At 43.1% G+C, this 19,268-nt stretch overlaps 1 protein-coding gene across 10 annotated transcripts in view; it reads right to left on the bottom strand.

Annotated features, from left to right (window-relative positions):
- The window catches only part of COL24A1 (collagen type XXIV alpha 1 chain), a 369,353-nt gene that overhangs the window by 93,801 nt on the left and 256,284 nt on the right, over positions 1-19,268 (bottom strand). For all 10 annotated transcript variants that reach the window (XR_008306099.1, XR_008306100.1, XM_053245268.1 and 7 more), the window contains 3 exons: positions 6,371-6,424; positions 5,502-5,555; positions 3,746-3,799 (listed from right to left, as the gene is read on the bottom strand). Coding sequence is in view for 8 of the 10 variants with exons in the window: in XM_053245268.1 (XP_053101243.1) it covers positions 3,746-3,799; positions 5,502-5,555; positions 6,371-6,424 (162 nt within the window). In the remaining 2 variants the exon portion in view is untranslated. The remainder of the gene's footprint in view (positions 1-3,745; positions 3,800-5,501; positions 5,556-6,370; positions 6,425-19,268) is intronic.

The raw sequence follows: 19,268 nt of genomic DNA on the forward strand, positions 1-19,268 counted from the left end.
GATGTCGATGTGGATAACTTGGATACACGCGAAGGAGCTGGAGATTCCTTCGACTTAGAATGTTTCTTCGGCATCGAAGTAGGCTTCGAAGAATCAACTTTCTTCGATGCTGAGGAAGACTTTCGGTGGCGGCTCGACGTTGATGGAGGTGCCGACTCCGCCCTCGGGGGCAATTTTGAAGACGAAGTTGATGTCGAGGGACGAGGAGTACCCGGAGTGGAGGGGCTCAGAACCTCGTCATAAATAGCGGCCCGAAGGCGTAGCGCTCGGTTTTTTCTCGTTTGCTTCGAGAAAGAGAGGCAAATCTTGCAGGAGGCGACATTATGTTCCTCACCGAGGCATAATAAGCAAAGGTCGTGAAGGTCCTTGGAGGGGAGTTTCGCCCTGCAGCCTTCACACCATTTAAAAGATCTTTTCTCCTCAGTCATATTCACACTCGTAGTGGAGTCCGTTCCGAGGTCGAAGAGCCAGGATCGTCGTCAGTCAGTCCGCGTCGAGAACCGGGAAAAACCGAGAAGTCAGTCCGAGTCAAATTCCAAACAAAGGTCGCTTTCCAGTCCGTCGTCAAAACCAAAAATCAGTCAGTAAAGGATGAACTCGTTCTTAATGTAGAGAGGAACTTTTCCAACAGCTGAGGTGGCAGACCGAGGTCCAAACGCAAAGGCGGTCGGAAAAGAACTGAGGGACTTCGCGCCAAAGACACGCCTTATATAGAACGCTCAGCGTGGGGGCGTGGCTTCGGCGCTTCGACAAGCTCAGGCATGGCTACCGCGTGACTCCTGCGCAGGCGCAGAACCCATTCTTATGGGTATCGATGGATCTCGATCCAGAAACATATTTTTTTTTCCATTTTATGTCTTAAAATTTCCTGAAGAAGAGCTCTATAGAACTTGGAAGGTCCTCATTAACTTTGGTTGTTCTAAATAGATATTATTTTACTGTCCTCACTGATGAAAATTTAGTTATTTTACATCTGTTATGAACAGGTAAGAAATCCAGAAAAGCAAAGTGCGGTAAAAATTTCAAAGGCCTAAACTGCTGAAAGGAGACAATAATAATAGTAATACTGTACTGTGTTAGACTTAACTTCCCCGCAGACAACCACTCCTCCTGTGCTGGGTGTGCTCCCCGCACTCCCAGAAAATTCCCCACACATCCAGGCAGCATGGAGGGTCGGGGGCCAGAATGTGTTGTCCCAGCCCCTGGAAATACCATAATGCAGTGGCACAAGTGTGTGGTGCATCAAGGGGGTCCACCCTGCCTGGGCTCTCCACAATCTTGCAGCCACGGCTGACAGACGGGTAGGAAAATGAGCTTAGGAGAGCACTCACTCTCATTTTGAAGGGAGGCTTCTTAGGTGGGTTTGCCACAGTGGTGCCGCTGGGATTTGCCCAATCCCGGTGGTTCATACACACATGCAAAACTTGACTGGGCTCTTTTAGCCCGGTTTTGCATGCCTGTGTGAATAGCATCTATTGTTAGCAAATTATGGTTTGCTCTAGGGATATGCACAAAATTGGCAAGCCGGTTCAGATTGAATCCAGGCCAGATTCGAACTGACCCAGTGCAGCTTTGGCACTGGCCGAACCATACCTGGTTTAGTTTGACTGTTGAACCGGTTCAGAGCTCTACTGGTAAAGGGCAATAGGGTGGGGGTAGGGTGGGGGACTATCCCCGCCACCGGTGCCTGTCCCCTGCTGCCAGCAGGACTGGTAACTACTAAATAACTTCCCTCCTGCCCCTCTAGATATAGGGAAGCCCCACAGCCTGCCCCTTTACTGGTAAAGGGGAATCCTCACTGAATTTCCCCTTACCAGTAGAGTTTCAAACCAGTTCGGTGCGAGCTGGGTTCAGTTTGGTTCAACCCTGAACTCATCAAACAGAGCTGACTCACACACCTCTGACTTGCCTGCTAAATCAGAATTGGCAATAACAATGAAACTGTGACTCCCTCATTAAAAGATCACAATTAAAAATCCAATCAACTCTGATTTGAATTAGAATATTTAAAGCAGTTATTCCTCAAACTATCGTTGAGGCTATTCACACGAGCAGCCCAACCCAGACTAGTTCAGCCCATCCTGGGTTGGGCTGCTCATGTGAAGCACCAGGATAGCTTCTGCCACCACTAGCCTGACTTTTAATGCTGGGCCTTAACCAGGGTTACAGGGCACGAGCATGCCCTTATCTCCAGGTTCAATATTGTGCGTGTGCTCAGACTACACACAGTCTGAACGCACGCACAGTCAAGCGCCTTGAGCATCTTCACGGAGGAATCTCCCAATGCACTGCGCGTGCTGCATGGTGCATTATGGGAGACCTGGAGGCCAGGACTCCCTGGAGGCCTGAGAGCAACGCAGATCATGTGGATGTGCACCAGTGCACCAAAGAGGAGCTTGTCTGGGGGCAAAGTAGATTCAAACCTGCTTTCCCATCTCCACCCGTTATGGACATGAGAACGACCTTACTAGCTTGCCATAAGAGAACTGTTGGCATATTGCAAGAAATGAATACTTAACATATCTGCATGGTCTTACCATTCTGGCTTTGCTTCCTTTCAGTTAGTTTCTGTCACTGCTTCGGGTATGACTGATCATTCAGTCACAACCAATACAGCGACAGAATAGAATTTCTTGCTGTTAGACAAAGCTGATTACTCTGTCTCTGTATGAGTCACTGCATTTGGTTGGCTTTCTCTCAGTGAAGAGGTTCCAATCATATAGAAAACTCAGGGGTCAGTTTTCTCTGAGGGCCGGTAATTCTTACACCAACACACTCTGAAAAGTTAACATAGGTGTAAGAGAGACATGTGCTTCCAATTTTAGTTCAGAAAAGTACAGTTCTTTTCTGCAATGTATCAGAAATGTGGAAACCGGTGACCTAAAACTTTCTTATGCAGGCAGACCTCGTTACTTGTGGAGGTTCTGTTCCTTACCTACTACCGCGAGTAACAAAACTGCAACTAACAAGGCATTATGCCTATGGGGAAAGCGGGATTAGGTTCCTGGATTGAATAAAAAGGGCATAAAACGTCCCCCAAAAGGCAGAAAAATAGCAAAAAAAATACCCCTACTGCACCATGCTATGTGGGGTCTCCTTGAGCCCAACAATGCCCCCCAAACCATGAAATGCCCCCCCCAAACAGCAAAAATAGGGCAAAAATGGGCAAATAAACAACTGTGCCATGCTCTGTGGGTATCGTGTCCTGCTTGTGACCAGCAATGTCCCCCAAGCAGCCAAATGCCCCCCCATCTGCAAAAGATAATGGAAAAAATGCTTTAAAAAACAAAAATGATCCACAAAATGGCTCCTGCTTGCATGCTGCTCAGAAACGCCTACAAAATACTAACAGGAAGTGACCTTGCAGTCACTTCTGGCCATCTAGGAACTGCAGATACATGGGTTTTAACCCTTTAGTATCTGCAGATAATGAAACTGGGTGTCAATTATAAACCTGCAGATAGCGAAAAGGCAGATGATGAGGCTTTGAATAGCAAGGTTTCCCTGTATCTGTTATACTCTTATTAACATCAGCTTATTATGCTTTCCAGAAACAAGACCTCTATTTATACATAATCAATCATAGTTAAGGCCATTTAATCTGTTGTGATTCTGAGTGTTTTCCAGGTAAAGGAATCAAAAGGACTCCATCTCTTCTGTAATTTCATAATTAGCATACCACTTGGCACTTCTGAAACGTAAATCTATCTTTAGTTTCAAAATGTGTTTTGTATTTATAACTTACTCTTAAACCTTGTTCTCCTGGTTGTCCAGTGTTGCCAGCAGGTCCAACATCTCCCTGTTACATGCAACACAAAAAACATCAAACCTACAAGCTGCAAGAACACTATCTTAAGTATAACTAAAGGTTAATTTGCATTCGTATTACATGAACAGTGTGGAATGATCAGATTTTTGTACTCAAATGTTCTAAACTGGCATTTTGCTAATGGGATTCTTTTCCAGGTCGCATGTGGGTTCTCTCAAAGCCACTTGGGAGAAGGCAGTACATCCCTTTTCCTCTGTGTATATCATTGTCTTGTCCCTTGATTGGCTGTTGCTCCACAAACACATTTGAGAATAGAGTAGTGGAAGCAGCTGGACCAGTGGTGCTGATGGAAGTGGTTTTAATTGCTAGACATGTGGTCCACCAGTAAAGAGGCATCTGTTACCACCTGGATCCTCCCCAGTCCTTCCCAGGTGCAAGTGGGACCAAATGTAGGTAAACAACAAATGGATTTTTTGAACTGATCATTCTTTATATCCATTAAAAACATTCAAGTCACTTTCAGCAATCAGTGAATATGCCCCAGTATTTTAAGGTCCAATGGAGCTTATCTCAGAAATTGTGTATGATGAGCTGGGTAGATTTTCATTCTTAAGCTGATATAACTGAACTTTTGGGAAAATCCCTATAAATGATGTCTTCTGCCTGCAAAAGTAACCACTGGATAGTGAAGTCTTTAGTGAAATGCTTTCACAGCTTTTGCAGTTAAATATTTTCCAGAACATAAAGACAAACTTGGAGAATCCCTTTTAGATTTCAGTTGGAGTAAGATTTTAAAAGGTGCAAAGATCTCAGGCAATTCATAGTTAAAGTATGTGAAAAAGTGGCATGTTTTAGTAGCATTTGTTATGATTATTTTCATTTTTTAAAAATATATATATTGCTGTACCAATGTTATTAGGACAAACAGGCAGCCTTTTTTTTAAGTTCAGGGGTTTGTGTTTCTGGCATGCATTATTTATTACTTTAAACCGCTGTTTCTCAACTGCCGGTCCGTGGACCGGTGCCGATCGGAGTTGAGTGCCGGTGCATGCTGGACCATGAGGAATTAAACCTCCCCGACAAAAAACAATTTCAAGCCAGTGGGGGCTGCTGCTGCCAGGAGCTTTCTGGAGCTCATTTATAGGGTGTGTGTGTATATATATATACTTTACATACATACATACATACATACATACATACATACCGTACATACATACATACATACAAGAACTTGGCATTTTTGAAAGGATTTGACTGCTTTGGAAATAGGTGTATTTTGGGGGGGAGGGGATTGAATTATTATGCATTATTCAAGTTTGTGACTTTGGTTTCTCTCCCATCCCCCACTGCACTGAGTTTCTGCTGTCCCTCAGAGGAAGTGAAATGAGCGTTATCCTAGTAGCGAGGGCTGCCTGCCTAGAAATGAACTCTGGAAAGCTCCTGGTGGTGGCGGCCCCCACTGGCTCAAAATTGTTTTTGGGGGTGCTGTGGGTAGGGATGACCCCTTTACTAACTGGGACCCCTTTACTAATTGGGAAACTGCGCACAAAGAATGTACTGGTCCATGACTCCAAAAATGTTGAGAAACACTGCTTTAAAGCATTTAATTTAGAACAACAGCCATTCCACATAGAAAGAATATAGATACTCCCGAGGCATAATCAAATGTTGCCTGAAACAGTTCCCCAGACTCTCAAATGGCACCCCTGAAAGAAGCTATTCGAATGATGACCTTTGTGCCTGGTTCTCCTTGAAGTCCTGGCTCTCCCTCTGGGCCAGGTGGTCCCTGCATTGAAAGCATAATTAAGATTACCCATTGTCCATTAAGTACTTCCCAACTATAAAAACATGATCGGGCACACAAAAAGGATCATATGACTGAAGGGGGGTGGGGTGGAGAAGCAAAACCAATGCTTTTGTCCAATAGCTTCTTGTATTAGCAGGGGATTTGTTGTCATGCAGTATCCTATCAACACTCCCTTTTTAAGGCACAATGTGAATTGTTCATGAACAATGGAATGTTCCCTCTTCTTCAGGTTTCCATTCTTCTTTTCTCGACAAGGCCAGAATTGCTCATTATAGCTTATGCTCACCTGCCAGATTTATGTCAGGCTCCCACACATTACTCTTCCATGTACCTGTTACATGGCTGGGCATGTGATAAAGGACTCCCTCTGCCCCTACCACCATTAATTTGAGGCTTTTCCTCACCTAAGGGGCTTGCTTGAATAGGAGTCGGATGACATACTTAATTGGTAGCATTCCACCTCACTTCTGCCACCTTGGAACTCCCAGGTTTGCTTAAAGTTGACAAGTTCAAAATGCACACATGTTCTTTTCAATAAACTGAAGGCAGACCTGTAGTCATTATAAGGAACCTTTGGCAGAATTGAGGCAATTTCGACTCAATCAATTATTTAACACATCAACAGAGTGCACACTGAACAAATTAAGTATCACACTGATAAGTGCCTCCATTCAAAATATGGAAAGTTTAGAAAAAGGATACAGATAGCAAACACAGAAGGCAGTATAAATGTAGTGCATTAAGAAAAATACTTGTAATATAGTTAATGGGGGGGGGGAGGAGAAAATACTCACCTCAAAACCTGTTTCTCCTACAGGACCAGCATCACCTTGTTGTCCTCTCGGTCCCTAGGATTAAACAAAACTGTATGTATGTGTGCACTACACCAACTCTACAAGTGACTGTTGTGTAAGAAACTAATGATTGCATTACTCCTAGCTGATACACAACCACACCTGCAGTATTATCACAGAGCAGACATATGAGTAACAGAGATTTTCCACTCAGTCTAAAGATTACATTTCAGAAGTCTCCTTTTCTGTCTTGGACTGGAAATAAGCTCGTAACTATCTATAGCAGGTCCTCCTTTTGATTAATATATACTTTGTTTAGATATGGATTAATACTTTGTCTAGTTTGCTTTGCTAAACAGTCTTCAATCTGGAATGAAGTTCAGTGAAAGTAAATAATGTATGAGTAAAAGAAGTTAGCTTTTAGTGCAAAGGAAAGTGAAAGTGTCTGGTGGGACCCTTGTGCTCTAAAAATAATTGATCTCCAATTATTTGTTAAAATTGTGTTTGTTAAGACTATATTTCATGTCATACATTTAACAACTGGTGCTGCCATACTAGCCTTCTCCTCTAGTATTGACACTACTTGCTCACTCACTTATTGTTGAGAACTGAGAATATGTCTATTCCAAACCCTTGCATTCCTAGCTTTCCCCCATTATTAGCCCCCCACCAAATGTTGATTTCTTATGATTTTTTAAAGCTTCCAACACAACTGCAACATAAAATTTTTGAAGTGTGAATTGACTAATGACATTGCCTCATCTGACTTGGTGTAGTTTTTGACATGGTTGGTGATGGTATTTTGCATTTCAGCATCTTTCGGGCAATATAATTAACTCTGCAATGCATTAGTATTCTCGTGAGCTAATGCATTAAGCAATGAAGTTATTTCAGCTAAGCCTAATAGTTCAGTTTCAAAAACTTGTGCAATATCGGGTTCCTACTCACATGGCGGGACATACGCTAGAGGAATTGAATGGTCTTCAGGTGGGGGAGTTTTATATAACTGTGGACAGATCATCATCTGGTAGGATTTAGTTTGACTGCTTCAACCAACCTCTGCAGGGGTGGTGGACTAATTAAAATGGTCCTCTCCTGAAGGCTTATGGATCCACTCAGTTTCCAGACAGCCCTTCGGGAGTTTCCAGTGTCCAGAACTGGTGACTCTGTCGAGACACTGGTGAATTTCTGGAATGTGGAGAAAGCTCAGGCTATTGCCATGGTTGCTCCTAAACACACTCTCCAGTTTAGGGCCCATTCTGCTCCTTGGTTCTCCTTGGAGCTTAGGGAGATGAAACAACTTGGACAACATAAGAGTAACGCTGGAGAATTTGACCAAACAGAGGCTAGATCCCATTTTAGGGACTACTCCATGGCAGTGGGGGCAGCAAAGACAAGTCCCCCCCCCCGCCTCCATTGCATCTGCCTAGTGTGGGCCAGTGGAGCTGTTTTGTGTGACAAAGTCACAGCTTCACACAGGATCTCGTGTGATGGGGGAGGAACCACCAGCAACCCAATATGACCAGTTTGCAGGTCAATTTGCAGATAATGTCGCTCGCATCTGTGCTGATTTGGACTCCAGGATTTTGGCAGTTTCAGGAGACATGCCTCAGCAACCACCTGGTCTGATTACGATGGATTCTTTTCAGATAGTGCAGCCCAGGGAGGTGGACAAGATCCTAGGCACTGTGCGGGCAATATCATGCACTCTGGATCCTTGTCCTTCATGGCTAGTAAAATCTGTCAGGGAAGGAACAAGTAGGTGCACTGTTCCCTCTAAGGCATGTGCACGTGCGCGCACTCACAAATTTTTGGGTGTCCACTCAGTTCATTTTAGATCCCGCTCAGGTTGAATCAGGAAGGCCTCATTCTGAATGCATGGGGGTGGTTGGCACCCTCGCTCTGGGCCACCCCAGCACCCCCCAACTGCAGTTATGGGGCTGTTGAAACCTCCATTCTTCCCTATGGAGAAAAACCTTAAAGCCACTTGTGGGGTGCTGGGGTGGCCCAGAGTTAGTGGTGGCCTAGTGAACAGAGGGTGCCAACCACCCCTATGAGTTGCTAATCCACGGGGTACTGGGTTTTGTTGTTTCTGAGGTGTTCTGAGTGTAGATTCTTTGGTAGCATATTAGATTTTCAATGACAAACCATGAATCCACTCTCATCTGCTAACCTTAAAGACAGATAAACTTCAAAAATCACTTAAAAATCAGCCCTCTGCCCAATTCCTTTCAAATAATTCTGATAGCTTCCTTGCCCCCCTTGGGCACTACCACCCACCACACTCTGCTCTAGGCCACCCCTTTGCCCCCGACGTGAAGTTAGACATTTGCTGACACCTCCATGCTTCTTTATGGAGAAAAACCTTAAAGACGCGTAAACTTCAAAAATCACTTAAAAACCAGCTTTTTGCTCAGTTCCTTTCAAATAATTCTGATAGCTTCCCTTGACCACCTTGGGAACTACCACCAACCACACTCTGCTCTAGGACACCCCTTTCCCCCCGACGTGAAGCTATACATTTGCTGGAATCCTCATTATTCCCTATGAGGAATTCAAAAATACTTTTAAAATTCACCAATAATCGGAGGAGTGTCCTATTGCCTTGGGGTTTTTTGAGTGGTAGGCACCCCTGACTGCCTACCACCCACCCCGCTTTTGTGCCCCTAGGTGCTCCACAATAGGGGATAATGGGGTGGTTTGTGTCCCATTATACCTTATGAGAAAAATAATTAAAAATATTTCAAATATTCATTAAAAAATCATACGAGTGTCCGATTGCTTTGGGGTTTGTGTGGTTGTTGGCACCCATGGGTTCTCCACAATAGAGAATAATGGGCTGGTTCGAGTCCCATTATACCCTATGAGAAAAAAATAAAAATAAATCTCAAAAATTCATAAAAAATCGTACGAATGTCTGATTGCTTTGGGGTTTGGGTGGTAAGTACCCATGGGTGCCAGCTACCACCCCACCCACTTTTGGAGGTTCAAACCAGCTCAAACCAGTTCGAATCGAACCACCCCGTTTGGTTCGAATTCGAACCTGCAGCTCGAACCTGATAGCTGGTCTGGTTCGAATCTGAACCTTCGAACCACCCTGGTTCAAATTCGAACCAGTTTGAATTCGAACCGGTTCGCACACCCCTAGTGCCAGCTGCATCCCTTTCTCGAGAAGGCAGATCCCGCCACAGTTACCCATGCCTTAGTCATTTTGCTGCTGGATTACTGTAATGCACTCTACGTGGGGCTGCCCTTGAAGAACATTTGGAAACTTCAGTTGGTGCAGAATGCAGCTGCCAGGGTTCTCTCTGGAACTGCTTGTTCGGAGCATATTACAATAATTTTGAAAGAGCTGCACTGGCTACCAATCTATTTCTGGATCCAATTCAAGGTGCTGGTTGTTACCTTTAACACCCTTAATTGTTTGGGCACTGGATACCCAAAGGACTGCCTGCTCCCAAGGGTTTCTGCCCACCCAACAAAGTCAGGCAGGCTCTGCTCCATGTGCCAATGTTGAGAGAGGCTAAATAGTGCATGTGGGATGGGGCCTTCTCTGTTGTTGCCTCCAGGTTCTGGAATGCTCTCCCAGTGAATGTCCGCTCTTTGACATCTGTGGTAGCTTTTAAAAAAACAACAAAAAACCTTTTTATTTGTTCATTTGTTGGTCAATAACCAAATAAACTTATCTCATCTGTTCAGACTTTTATCCCTTAGGGTGCCAGGTTTCTCAGCGTTCCTGCTTCTGTTTATATTTTTTTAATGGTGGTTATTTTTTGGTGTTTTATGATTTTTACTGTTTAACTTATTTTAAGGTTTTTAATGTGATTTTTAATGAAATTTCATTGTATTTTAACTTTTGTAAACAACCTTGGGATGTCTAATGCAAGGCGGTATAAAAACTGAACAATAAAATCTCTCTCTATATAAAATGCTTTGGTGGTCTGTGGCAAATGGTGCGTGGCAAGCCCCACCCACACGATTGGTTACCTACCAATGAGAGGTAATAGAGCAGAAGCACCCTGGTGATTGGGCAGTGGGGATTCCATAAGCAGTTAGGGAAGAGGAGCGGGTAGGGGGCGAGTAAGTGAGTGAGCAGCGGGAAGGGGGTGAGTGAGCGCATGAGCAGTGGAGAAGGGGCGAATGAGTGAGCAAGTGAGCGGGAAGGGCAGCTGAAAGTGGGTGGCTAACACTGAGGAATAAAGCAGGGGCTATGGTGGGGGGCAAGGAGAGCAACCAAGTCCTAGCACACAGATGCTCTGTGTGGGTTCAGCTGGTAAATAAAGTGCATGTGCATATAGATGCATGATTTTATGTAGTGGGAACTATATTTTTGTCTATAAATCTCATGGGAACCTTCCAAATTACGCACCCTGTTCTTTGTACTATGCAAGCTGGAAACTTCTTTTTTTTTAATGAAAGCTAAAATTCTTATGATGCTTCCTTCAATGGATAGCAGATTCTATGTTTATGTGGCAATGGTGAGGAAATATGGAACACATAGGATGCATAGTGGGACTAATCAAAACCAAAGATACCAAATTCAGGCCCTCAATACGAGTTTACAGGGAGATTTCTTGCCAAACTAATCAACAATGTGTTGGAATTGTGTCACTGATTTAAGGAAAAAGATGCTGGACTATTGCTTCTATCAGAAACTTTCAGAGATGCAAAATACATCAAGAGATATTTGATTTTTTTCACATTTGATATCTTCTTTTTCTAGGATCAACACAGTTAACATAAAACACTTTTGAACAGCTATTTTAATTTGCACTTTTTTTTCTTTGCTCATGCACTTATGTGGTGGTTTTACTGCTACTAATAAGAATACAAAGATTAATAAAGATGCTTCCTATTATCTGCCACTACAATAAACAAGATATATGTAGTAGGCCTTCAAATAGGTATTTTCTTAAACTACACACATACACAATTTTTAACATAAGCAACAAATAAGTTCAAGAAATGGAATTTCACCACTAAGAAGAAAACTATGTGAAACATAATTGTCTTGCAGCACCTCCATTGTATCTTGCTGTCTCATTTAGTGTCATGAAATTTGCAGCCTGAGCAAAGAGCCAAACATTTTCCCATACCATTCCCACGGAGCTCAGACAGGCTTGGCAAATAGACCACTTTCTCACGACTCTCATTGAAAAGCAGAAGCCAAAACATATTTAACAATATTTGGAAATCTTTCAACCATAACCAAGAAGACAGATAGCAACCAAAGGTTTTAATGATAGGGTAGTTGCGGTGAAATCTCTTTCAAATAATGTTTCACGCTGCTTCACAAACTAAGTCTAAGTGGCAGGATCTTGTTTCAGTACTGAGAAGCTTGTAATGAAGGCATAAAAGCTGCCTCAAGATTTACACAGGAACATAGGAAGCTGCCTTATACTGAGCCAGACCACTGGTCCATCTAGCTCAGTATTATCCACACTGACTGGCAGCAGCTGCCCAAGATTTTAGGCAGGATCAGTTCAAATTGGTGGGCCCCATCACTGTTTTTCTGAAGAAGAAAAAGATGTGGTGTGCTCTGGTAATGGACTCTCACTCATGTCTAGGGATGTGCATGGACCGTGGAGGCGCGATCCGACGCTGGGGTGGTGGTGTGGCTCTTTAAGGGCGGGGGGATTGTACTTACCCCTCCAGCCGCTTTCCCCCTCCGGCGCTCCATTTCCAAGTGCAAATTTTGGGGTGGCAGCGGTCCTCCCTGCTGCCCCTGCACCCTTGTTGATAGTAAAAGCGGAAGTAACTTCTGCACATGCTCCTGCCGCTGATGCTGTGCGCCCGCCACATGCATGGAAATTACTTCCGCTTTTACCATCAACAAGGGGGCAGGGGCAGCAGGGAGGAATGCTGCCGCCCCGAAATTTGCACTTGGAAATGGAGAGCCGGAGGGGGGAAAGCGGCAGGAGGGGTAAGTACAACCGCCCTGCCCTTAAAGAGCCACCCCCCCAGCACTGAACCGCCGGACTGGGCCACTTGCAAACTGGTTCACAGGCCTCTAACATGACCTGTGGACCAGTTCGTGAACATCCCTACTAATGCCTAGTTTGGACCTGAAAATACAGGACACACATTTCTTTGGTTGTGTGTGTGCAATTTTCCTAACACAGACACTGAAGCCTTCTAACACAACATGAAATGGTCCCTCTCTAAACACAAATTATGCTTCTTTTAATTCTTTAGTTTTATTCTTAAGGAATCAAGCAATCTAGATATTTCTCTAGGTTGGTTCTGAATTCACTATATTAGGTAAGCACAGGTGGTGACATTTTCACAAAAAACAGCTTCATTTATTCATCTAAGATTATATCTTTTACTAAACTACATTTTAAAATGTGTGATAGAATGATTCCTATGAATGATTCCTAAATGACAGATTCCTAGAAAGAATTGCAGTGGACTCCATTTATACTGTGGACTCTGCTTATACTATGAATAATCACATGATTACTGCAATCTCCTGTAATCATTAAATCCCAGATTGCTGAGCCATGCATGCTCCCATGTACCAAATTTCGTAGGCTCAAAAAACCCATTCTGAACCCCAGTTGGTGCTGTGCCAAAGGCCATTTAAACGGGATCAACTGTTCAAATCTCAGATTAATGATCTCAGCTAAATGCCAGGTTAGTGCAGTGCCAACTGGGGATCAGGAGATTTTTTTGCAGCTCACATGACATGCTCCATGGGGATGCACACAGTTCAGCAATCTGGGATTTAATTATTATTAGACATTGTGGCAATGATGAAAGCAAGCCCTGTGAGTTCTTATTGTAGATAGGTTTAATAATGGGCAACAGGCTTTGCAGTAGATGGTTTGGGTAACCACTACGAGGCCCTAAAAGATATCCCTGAGCTTATGGCAGGGAGAATTTCAGCAGGTATGGCTTTCCATGTTACCATAGCAATGTAATGGTAATAGGTGCATTTGCAAAATGGTTGCTTGACAAGACCTGCACATCTTGTGACCCACAAAGCCAAATTCAGTCCATCAGCTCTGTATGGCAACAAACCAGTGGTTTGATAAACTTCCTGTTTTTGCTTCGGCACCAAAGAAACAAAGCAGTTGTCAACACTTGCACACAATATGGTGGCACTGGAATTTCACAATACATGGCTGTTGGTGTTGAGCAATATGTTGAACATGGTGAGTCTTCTCAATTTGCACAGGCTTGGGTGAAAGGCACATAAGCCTTCTTTGGGCCAGGTGGTGGCAACTTGATAGGGAGTAATAATTACAGCTACTGCTCATAAGAACATAAGAACAGCCCTGCTGGATCAGACCCAAGGCCCATCTAGTCCAGCATCCTGTTTCACACAGTGGCCCACCAGATGCCGCTGGAAGCCACAGACAGGAGTTGAGGGAGTGCCCTCTCTCCTCCCATTACTCCCCTGCAACTGGTACTCAGAGGCACCCTGCCCTTGATGCTGGAGGTGGCCCACAGCCCTCCGACTAGTAGCCATTGATAGACCTCTCCTCCATGAAGTCATCCAAACCCCTCTTAAAGCCATCCAGGTTGTTGGCTGTCACCATGTCCTGTGGCAGAGAGTTCCACAAGTGGATCACACGTTGTGTGAAAAAGTACTTCCGTTTGTTGGTCCTAGACCTCCTGGCAATCAATTTCATGGAGTGACCCCTGGTTCTAGTGTTGTGTGAGAGGGAAAAGAATTTCTCTCTCTCCACTTTCTCCACACCATGCATCATTTTATAGACCTCTATCATGTCTCCCCGCAGTCGTCTTTTTTCTATACTAAAAAGCCCCAGGTGTTGTAGTCTTAAAAGACATATTTTATATTATGCAACAATATGCCACTACAACTGCTAAGAATAGTCAGGCTTTAGCTCCTGAAGATCTATGCCAGGGACCAGTATGAGAAAGAGTGGTGCTTTCTGGCACCTCAACAATTATGGCATTCTCTCCCCACAGACACCTGGCAAAGCTTGAGCCTAAGCATTGATTAAATGCTCCAAGGTCTTTATACCTCGGCTGGCTTTCCAGTGCTGTCCATGACACCTTGCTGCATGAAGAAAAGCAAGAAATTTTATCCCCTCCCTTCCCTTCCCTTTTTAAAATCACACACTCAAATTCCTTCTTCCAAACAAGGAAAGTAGCTACTGCCACTTCACCTTCCTTCTTCTACAAGCCATTCATGCGGAGGGTGGAGGGAAGGCTGCTCTGCTGCCCTTGGGAAATAGCCTATAAGCTGCTACCTAAAGCGGCCTGCTTTAATGACATGAGTCTGTCTGAGGAGCTGAGCGACTGAATATTTCTGTGGAGTAATAACTTTTGTACTTATTTACAAGGCAAAGTTAAGACTATAATACATGGTTTTTAATTAATTGATTGATTGTCAAGTCGGTGTCGACTCTTAGCGACCACATAGCTAGATTCTCTCCAGGATGATCTGTCTTCAACTTGGCCTTTAAGGTCTCTCAGTGATGCATTCATTGCTGTCAACCATGTATTATACATGGTTAATACATGTTTTTCCTCCACTGCAAGCACTTTCATGTTTGAAACTATGTGTAATTATGTATGTGGATGATGTAACCTGTAATATAGGTGCATAATGTAGATGTGTATGTTTTATGCATTGAGAAGCTACAACAGTTCATGTCTTCATTATGAGCACATGTTGGTCTGTTGCACGTGACAGACATGCATTTCACTATGGTTTTTCATACAGTTTATGGTTCTTTTGCTCTCTGCTAGATTATTGTCATATTCCTAGCAACAAGGTTATATGATAACTGCCTGCAGGCACTCTTCTGAAATTAAAAGGCAAAAGGCCAGCTCTAAAAAATTCACAGCATTGTAAATATTAGTAATATATTGTTGACATGAAGAAATTTACTGGAATAATCTTACATCACTTGATGAGAAGGGTTATTTTTCAGGAAAATGAAATCCCAGAGTAATTTTAACCTTTTGAGATATGAAACCATAGCCCCAGTGTTGGCTGAGTCATGAACAAGCGTGCTACTGTATTATATATGGATTTCATCACGTTCACTCCTTTTAACTGATTCTACTCTATTATCGCTAAATGTTTTATTTTCAGTAGTATTAACCATATAAAAGAATCTTTATGGACATAAGAACAAGAAGCCATTCTTCAGGAAAGGAATGTCTAGTTTTTATGGCAAGATTCTTTCTGTTATAGTGCTAACATGCCAAGTGTAAGCAGCTCTAAAATAATGGAATGACTAGACCAAAAAGTATTAGAAATAACACAGAAGCTACCAACATCTGTATTTACATACTATTTATGTAACATACAATGTTGTTGAGTCTATCTCTAAGCAGTGTAAAGCTGAGTAATAAATAAAGTAATAAAATGTACCACCCTTACTCCTGTTGGTCAGGTTTTGCATTAGTAAAGTCAGTATTGACTGCTTATATGAGTAATGGCATACACATGTGTGTGACTATTTTTTAAAAAAATAGTATTGTTGTTGTTGTTGACACAGTCAGACAGGTGTTATTGACTGGTTTGTTTTATCCAGACATCGAGTCCTTCCCAAGGACCTGGGATGCCAGAATTTTATTATTAGTGTTGTTGCTGTTATTATTATAGATATCATCGCAGAATATAGGCTGTTCCCAGTAATGTTGCTTTTTGTAATTGGCTGATGGTGATTTCTGTGGCCCCTATGGTGTTGAGGTGCTCTTCAAGGTCTTTTGGAATTGCACCCAGGGTGCCAATTACCACTGGGATTATTTTGGTCTTCTTCTGCCACAGCCTTTCAATTTCAATTTGTAGATCTCTGTATTTTGTGATTTTTTCTATTTCTTTTTCTTCTATTCTGCTATCCCCTGGTATTGCTATGTTGATTATTTTTATTTGTTTTTCTTTCTTCTCGACAACAGTTATACACACGTGGACAAATTTGTTGGTACCCTTATAGCTCATTGAAAAAGTGTTTTAAGCCTCCTGAAAAGTGATTAAATGAAAAGCAATTGTCCCATGTATACCTGCATGCCTTTGATATGTCATCAAGTAAAGCAAAGCAAGTGTGAAAAGAGATAAAGTATTGCTTATTCTACAAAGATATTCTAAAGTGGCCTGGACACATTTGTTGGTACCCTTAGAAAAGATCATGAATAACTGGATTAGATTGATTTTTCAAATTAGCTGTTTTCTTTAATTAGTATCACACATGTCTCCAATCGTGCAATCAGTCATTCAGCCTATTGAAATGGAGAAAAGTAGTCACTCTGCTGTTTGGTATCATCATGTGTCCCATAATGAACATGGACCAGAGAAAGCAAAGGAGAGAGTTGTCTGAGGAGATCAGAAAGAAAATTATAGACAAGTATGTTAAAGGCAAAGGCTATAAGACCATATCCAAGCAGTTTGATGTTCCTGTGACAACAGTTGCAAATATTATTAAGAAGTTCAAGGTCTATCGGACTGTAGCCAACCTTCCTGGACATGGCGGCAAGTGGAAAATTGACCCCAGAATGGGCAGAAGGATAGTGAGAATGGTAGACAAAAAGCCAAGGACAACTTTGAAAGAGATGCAAGCTGAACTCCATGGTCAAGGTCCATCAGTATCTGATTGCACCGTCTGTTGCTTTTTGAATGACAGTGGGCTCAATGGAAGAAGACCCAGGAGGACTCCACTGCTGAAAGAAAAACACTAAAAAGCCAGACTGGAATTTGCTAAAATGCATATTGACAAGCCACAATGCTTCTGGGAGAAGGTCCTTTGGACAGATGAGACAAAACTGGAGCTTTTTGGCAAGTCACATCAGCTCTATGTCAACAGACGAAAAAATGAAGCTTTTAAAGAAAAGAACACCATACCTACTGTGAAACATGGAGGAGGATGGGTTATGTTTTGGGGATGCTTTGCTGCCTTGGATGCAGGGTGCCTTGAGTCTGTGCAGGGAACAATGAAATCTCAAGACTATCAAGACATTCTGGAGCGAAATGTACTGCCCAGTGTCAGAAAGCTCTGTCTCAGTCGCAGGTCATGGATCCTCCAACAGGATAATGAACCAAGACACACAGCTAAAAGCACCCAAGAATGGCTAAGGACAAAACATTGGACTATTCTGAAGTGGCCTTCTATGACACCTGCTTTGAATCCTATCGATCATCTATGGAAAGAACTGAAACATGCAGTCTGGAGAAGGCACCATTCAAACCTGACACAGCTGGAGCAGTTTGCTCAGGAAGAGTGGGCCAAACTACCTGTTGACAGGTGCAGAAGTCTTATTGAAAACTACAGGAATCACTTGTTTGCAGTGATTGCCTCTAAAGGTTATGCAGCAAAATTTTAGGTTAAGGGTCCCATCATTTTTGTCCATGCCATTTTCATTTGTGTTATTATTTGAAATAATCTGTTGCATCAAAACTCTAAAGCAAAGTCTGATTTTAAATGTGGAATAAACAACGATGGGTGCCAATTACTTTTGTCAGTTTCAAGTTATGTCAGAGACAATTGTGGGTTCTTCTTTTTTTCATGGAGGGGTACTAACACATTTGTCCACGTGTGTATGTGATGTATTGTGTGGCAGATGTTTGTCTGTTTTTAGTTGAAAGTCCCATAATATTATTGCATCTTCATTTTCTACAGCTTTTTCAATTTTGTAGTCCCACAAATATTTGGCTACAAGTAGCTTGTATTTTTTGCAGATGTTCCAGTGTATCATTGCTGCTACCTTGTCATGCCTTTGTTTGCAGTCAGTCTAAACGATCTTTTTACAACAGCTGTTTAGGTGGTCCACTGTTTCATCTGCTTCTTTACAGAGGCGGCACTTGCTATTTGTTGTTGATTTTTCTACTTTTGTTCTTATCACGTTTGTTCTTAGTGCCTGTTCGTGTGCAGCCAGTATTAAACCCTCTGTTTATTTCTTCAAGTTGCCTGTCTTGAACCACTGCCAGGTCTTGGTGATGTTTGATTTTCCAGTTATATTGCGCAAATACTGACCATGCAGTGGCTTGTTTTTCCATTTTTCTGTTTGGTTCTTTACTTGTCCTTTCTTGTAGGCCTGCTTTGTTCCATTGGTGTTCAATAATTTTTCATTGTTGACCATTTTAACCGCATCTTCTTCACTGTCCTTCATATATTCTTCAAGGCCTCTTTTCTCCTCTAATTTTCTCCTCTTCTTCTCCTATTATTATAATTATTATATATATATTTAATTCTCTTGGGACATGCGTGCCCAGGATATGGCGGCGGAACTCTCGCAACATGCTGCAAGAGTTCCGAAGTGAGGACTGAGGAGGAAAGGGGGATGAAAGTGCCGGCGGTGGCCGGCCGGCTGGTGGGCGGAGGAGGGGGGAGAGAAAAGTGGCGGTGGGCAGCGGGCGAGGGGAGAGAAAGGCAGCAGAGGGCAGCAGGTGGGGGGAGAAAAAGGCAGCGGCGGGAGAGAAAGGTGACGGCGGGCAGTAAGCGGGGGAGAGAAAGGTGGCGGGAGGGGGGGGAGAGAAAATCCATGGCGGCAGGCGGACAGGAGGGAGAAAAAACGGCGGCGGTGGGGCCCTTCTTGGCCACCTACTGGGGCTCTGTGCGGGGGGGAGGAACGGGAGGGAAGGAGGGCTGGAAAGCGCGGGGCCAGAGGGAAGGGGAAGAAAGGAGAGACAGGGGCAGGAGAAAGAGGGAGGGGGAAACAGCCAGCCCAAAAGCGCCGCACAGATGCTCTGTGCGGGGTAAGCTAGTTGTTGTTGTTTTTATTATTATTATTATTCCAGCATTTATTTACATGGCACTTTATAGCATAAGCAAAAAAGACTAATCCTAGCTTGCTCTTTATGGCTTAAGGCACATCACAGCCAATGAGTTTTCAGTTTAAAATTTGATTGTGAACATTTGATTGATTTATGACAAGGGTAATAAAGAATAAAGGCAAGAGATTGCATTTACATTGAAGACTT

Source organism: Hemicordylus capensis, chromosome 4, assembly GCF_027244095.1.
Source record: "Hemicordylus capensis ecotype Gifberg chromosome 4, rHemCap1.1.pri, whole genome shotgun sequence".
NCBI classification, from domain to species: Eukaryota; Metazoa; Chordata; class Lepidosauria; order Squamata; family Cordylidae; genus Hemicordylus; species Hemicordylus capensis.